This window comes from Equus caballus, chromosome X, assembly GCF_041296265.1.
Source record: "Equus caballus isolate H_3958 breed thoroughbred chromosome X, TB-T2T, whole genome shotgun sequence".
In the NCBI taxonomy this organism is placed as follows: domain Eukaryota; kingdom Metazoa; phylum Chordata; class Mammalia; order Perissodactyla; family Equidae; genus Equus; species Equus caballus.
In genome coordinates this window covers 144,775,415-144,780,877 of record NC_091715.1, presented here as the reverse complement: position 1 = coordinate 144,780,877, position 5,463 = coordinate 144,775,415, and the positions used below count along the sequence as shown (strand labels likewise).

The window sequence follows — 5,463 nt, the reverse complement described above, 5'->3', positions numbered from 1 at the left end:
GAAAGCCAATTCTTTTGGTCCTTAGAAGACATCCCATGAAGGCAGTCTGGTCAGAGAGCTGAGCTCAAAGGCACCTAAACTGTCCACTCCGTGTGCTTTTGTTATCAGTTGCATATGCAGTTAGGCTCACTGTGTTTGCTTTTATTCAATTTTAGCATTTTGATTTTTTTCACTCTTTTCAAATGTATTTTTGAACATGTAAAATATTCACATGGTTCAAAGTCAAAACTACACAAAAGGGTATATTCCAAGAAATCCCAGGCCCATCTCAAGCCCATAGAGGTGACCATTTTCATTAGTTTTGGGTTTCTCCTTCCTCTGTCTTTTCTTTTTTTCCAATAAGCACGTATGTCTGGGAGCGTGTGTGTCCTTTGCGCTGTGCTTTTTTCACATAACAATATATCCTGGAAATCACTTCATTTTTCATTAGAAATTTTCATTCTTTTTTACTGCTGCTTAGGACTATTTTATGAACGTACCATAGTTCATTTCACCAGTTCCCTGCTGATGAACATGTACCTTGCGTCCATTAGTTTTCTATGACCAATTATGTTACAGTAAGTAGCTTTGTGGATGTGTTGTTTCCTATTTGTGAAGTAACTTCCTACATGTGGGATTGCTGGTTCCGAATCTGTGCTCCAGTCTGGTGCTTAGTTAATATTCTGTTTCATTCGACAAGCAGCAAACTAATTTCAGATTATTAGAAATGCTATACAGCAAATTTATTTTTTTTTTAAAGATTGGCACCTGAGCTAACTGTTGCCAATCTTTTTTTTTCCTGCTTTTTCTCCCCACATCCCCCCAGTATACAGTTGTATATATTTTTTTAGTTGTGGGTCCTTCTAGTTGTGGCATGTGAGACACTGCCTCAGCATGGCCTGACGAGCAGTGCCATGTCCGTGCCCAGGATCCAAACAGGCGAAACCCTGGGACGCCGAAGCCAAGCGCGTGAACTTATCCACTCGGCCATGGGGCTGGCCCCCTGCTATGCAGCAAATTTAAATGGGCAAATGTGAAGTGTGCCTGGGGATAGTATGCCAGACTGGTGATTCAGAAGCCCTCTCAGAGGTGTCATTGGAGCCAAGACCCTAATGACAAGGAGCCAGCCAGGGGAAAGTTTGCCGACACAGTCTTCCAAATAGCAGAGTAAGTGCAAAGGGCTGGGGGCAGGCCACCCTTGGTCAGGAGCAGAGAGAAGGCCACAGAGGCTGCCGAGAATGAGCAAGCAGGCAAGTGGGGGTGGAGGAGTGGGGAGACAGGTCACACATGGCTTTTATAAGCTATGGCAAGGAATTTGGATTTGATTCCAAGGGCAATGGGAAATCATTTTAGGCTTTTAAGCAGGGATGAGATTATGATGTGGTTTATATTAAAAATTAAGAACAGATTCTGCTGTGTGGAGAACAGGCTGTAGAGGTGCAAGGGAAGAAGAAAACCAGTCAGGAAGCTGTTGAAGGAGCTCAGGAAGAGATGTGTCTCCCCCTGGGGACTAGCAATGGAAAGGGAGAGAAGTGGGCTGATTTAGGATCTATTCTGAGGAGAGATCCAACGAGATTTGATAACATAATTCAGCTTCATGTCCTGCCTTTTGATTACAAAGGAGGAAAATAGAAAACTAATGACAATCCCCACCAAGAATTTCATGTCACTTCAAAAACATTTTTTTAGGTGTTGTTTTTTTTTGGTGAGGAACAATCTGTTGCCGATCTTCCTCTTTTTTCCCTCCCCGAAGCCCCAGTGCACAGTTCTCTGTCCTAGTTGTATGTTCTTCTAGTTCTTGCATGTGAGATGCTGCCACAGCATGGTTCGATGAGCAGTGTATGGGTCCCCGCCAGGATCCAAACCCACGAACCCCGGCCGCTGAAGCCGAGCGTGCGACCTTAACCACTACGCCACTGGGAAGCCAGTAAAAACTTATTTTTGATTAAAGATGTCATGAGAGATCATTGTCAAAAATTTTCGGGAAAACACAAAAAGGAAGTTAAAATCATCCACAATCCCATCACATCAGGATGAGTATTTACATTTTGGTGTACTGTTCTAGGATTTCTACTCATATATACAGTAATTTCCCCAATTGGGGTTTTAATGATTTTAGTCTTACATTCTAATGTTTCACACATGACAGTAGCCCTGTTCTCACTGCCATTACTTTACTTCAGGCCCCTATCATTTCTCTCCTTGCCTCTCTGTGGGCCTCCCTGCTGGCAGGCTTGACCTCCACAAGGCCCACTTAGTGATCTTTCTAAAAAGTATATCTGATGGGGTCGTTGACCTCTTTAAAGCCCCCTCTGGTTTCTCTGCCTACATCGCCAATGGGGGCGGGGTGCAGAGCAGCATCCCTCGGGGACTATCCTGTTCCACCTCCCTCCACAAATCACTGCAAGGACGTCGAGGCACATCTCTTGGGGTCATTCGGTTCCGTGAAGAAGTATAGCGGGAAACCGGCCACGCATCTGCTGGCCTCACACGAGGTCTTGGGCGGGGGCGATAATGAGGCAGGACGGGTTTGCGCAGGCGAACTGGGGTCACATGTCGTTCTACGGGGCAGAGCTTCATGAGGGAGCATTCATTGGCTAGGCACCCAACCAGGTGTCCCCGGGCGGGGCAGGGCTGGCTGGGCAGGAACCAGTCATGCGCCCAATGGAATCACAGCGGGTATCTTTGCGCAGGCGCACTGGGGTCATATCAAGCTCTGAAGGGCGGAGCTTCATGAGGGAGCACTCATTGGCTAGGCAGCTGACAGGGTCTCCAGGAGCCCTTGCCTGGGCTGGCTGCGTGGGAAATAGTCTCGCGCCCAGCGGAATCACAGGGTGTCTGTTTGTGCAGGCGCCCTGGGGATCCCCAGTTGTACTGGGCGCCAAGGGGCGGAGCTTCGTGAGGGAGTGCTCATTGGCTAGGCAGCCACGGGGTCTCCCGGGGCCCGCGGGCCGCAGGGCTGGCTGGGCGGGAACTGAGGCCTCACTGGGGACCTGTTTGCGCAGGCGTCTTGGGGTCGAGTCATGCACGAAGAGGTGGGGCTTCTGGAGGGAGCCTCAGTTTCTCCGCGGCCAACGGAATCCCTAGCCTCCAGCAGGGTCGGTTGGGCGGGAATCAACCACGCGCCCGGCGGCCTCATTGGGGTCTGTTTGCGCAGGCGCGCGGGGCAGAGTCAGCGCGAAGGGGCGGAGCTTCGGGAAGGAGCCACAGTTCCTTAGCGGCCGGAGGAGAGGGCGGAGTCGAAGGCGGGGCGCGGCCGCCATGCAGGCAGCAGACGCAGGCGCAGGCGGCGGGGCGGGCGGCGACGACGGCCGGGACGGCCAGGACGGCCAGGGCCTCTGGGCCGGTGGGGGCGCGGCGGCATCTGCAGCCGGCGGAGCTCCGCGCGTCACGCGAGTACAGCACGCCTCAGGGCCGGGGGTAGACGCCGCGTCCACAGCCAGAAGGCTGGAAAGCCGACTACACATGTTGTATCCTACCCGAGGGGACAGCGGGGAATGGGCTGGGGGCTGCCTGCGGCGGGGAGTTGAGCTGCAGGGGACAAACGGGTCGGTGAGCAGCCTAGGGGCGGAAAGGGGAGCCGGAGGAGGCTGGGGCTGGGAGTGGTCTGGCGGGAGAAGAAATGAGAGCAGGGGGGTACGGGGTGGCTGGGGAGGACTAGGGCCAAGAGTGGTTTGGACCGGGTGGAAGCAGTCCTGAAGGGAAGGAGACTTGTCAGGGTGGCCTGAGAGGGAGCCCGAGGCCGAGTCGGTATTGAATGGTGCCTTAACCGAATCTCCACCAGCGCCCTCAGCGTGCCTTTCCCGTCCTCCTTAGAGGCGGAGATCGCCCATGGGTCCCTGGCCCCAGATGCGGAACCCCACCGAGGGGCGGTTTGGAAGGAGTTCTCAGTGATTGGCAGCGTCCTGGCGGTGTAAATTCTAATAGGGGCTCGGTGGGGTTGGCAGCGGGTGGCCAGGCCACCGAGGGGCGCTCTATTGGAGTCACGGAGACGAGAGTTAGGTCCAGAGAGGGGACGTGGTCCGCTGGACCCGTCTCCACCTGAGAGGGCGCTCTAATGCGCATGGCAAAGGGTTCGCTGTAATGGATGCCTGAGGGGCAGAGCAAGGAAGGGGAGGAGTCACCGCCTCCAAATTGAATTTCTTTTCCCCTCCCTTTTAGCCGCTGGAGAGCTGAAGATTCTCGCCTCCTCCGAATTTCCATCATCAACTTTCTTGACCAGCTTTCCCTGGTGGTGCGGACCATGCAGCGCTTTGGGCCCCCTGTTTCCCGCTAAGCCTCGGCTGGGGAAAGGGGGCTAAGGTCTAACCTTGTGTCCTGTCCTGGTCAGTGTACCCTCCCTAGGTTCCCGCAGTAGTTGCCACTTTCTTACGGGAGCCTCATCCTTGGCTGTATGGCCCTTGGGCGCTCAGGGTCCACTTGTTTTGTTTGGTGCTTAAATGTTTGTTACAGCAGAAAATAAAACTGAGCTACTGTTCCGTGTCTGAGTTCCTTTTCAGCTACTGCACCTCCTAATATTCTTGCTTTTGTCCTCAGGTTGGAGGGCAGGTTCGGGATTCAGATGGTCCAGTAGTGCTAGGCAATTGAAGACAATTTAGGAAATGGAAGAAGATGGGTCCTGTCACTCACTATTAACTACTGTCAACATCTTGGAATATTTTCTTAGTTTTATAGTTAAATTTGTATAGTAAATATTTAACAATAATAGATGATACATAGTATCTTGCAAGTTTAGGATTTTTCCTGATATTTTTCATCTAACGTGAACTTTTTATAAAAATTCTCAAAAGCATTATTGAATAAATGCATAAAAGATAAATTATGATGTAATTATTGAACATTTAAATTATTTTCAATTTTTGCCATATTATAGGTAATGATTCAATGGAATTGTTGTATATAGATCTTTGCATGAATGATGGTTTGCTTAAGATTATAAGAGGTAGGATTACCACGTTCAATATTTACTATTTTTTTAAAGCTCTCAACGTACGGTGCAAAATTGCTCTCCAGAGAATGTGCCTTCTCAACAAAATGTTGGTTTCCCACATCGTTGTCACCACTGGGTCACCTCAGCAAAATTTTTTAAAAACTTAGTTTGCATGAGAACAACAAAAATACCCCAAAAATTCTGGAGTAGGAGCTTTGTGGCTTCCTGGCCTAGTCTCAGATCAGTGAAGAGAAAGTGGTGGGACAACTGTTTAAGCCTTTTGTTGGAAGAAGTTAGCTCCCTGTAAAATATGTTGTAGCCTGCAGCCTTGCTAAACTCACTTATTCTGGTAGCTCCTTTGTAGAATCCATCAGATTTTCTACATAGGTGATCATGTCTGCAAATAAAGGCAGGTTTTTCTTCTTTCTAATCTGGATGCCTCGTATTGCTTGATTTCTCTCCTCATTATGAGTTGGATTTTCCCGCTGCTCTGCATGCCTGGTAATTTTCGATTGGATGCCAGGCATTATAATTTTCCCTTGTGTGCTGGCTAC

The 5,463-nt window shown here is 50.0% G+C and overlaps 1 protein-coding gene across 1 annotated transcript; it reads left to right on the top strand.

Annotated features, from left to right (window-relative positions):
• The first annotated feature begins 3,157 nt into the window (after positions 1-3,157).
• LAGE3 (L antigen family member 3) lies at positions 3,158-4,454 on the top strand. Its single transcript, XM_023633511.2, has 3 exons — positions 3,158-3,449; positions 3,764-3,892; positions 4,141-4,454. Exons 1-3 carry the CDS (start codon positions 3,241-3,243, stop codon positions 4,253-4,255), a joined length of 453 nt encoding a protein of 150 aa, XP_023489279.2. The 5' UTR covers positions 3,158-3,240; the 3' UTR covers positions 4,256-4,454.
• The last annotated feature ends 1,009 nt before the right edge of the window (positions 4,455-5,463 follow it).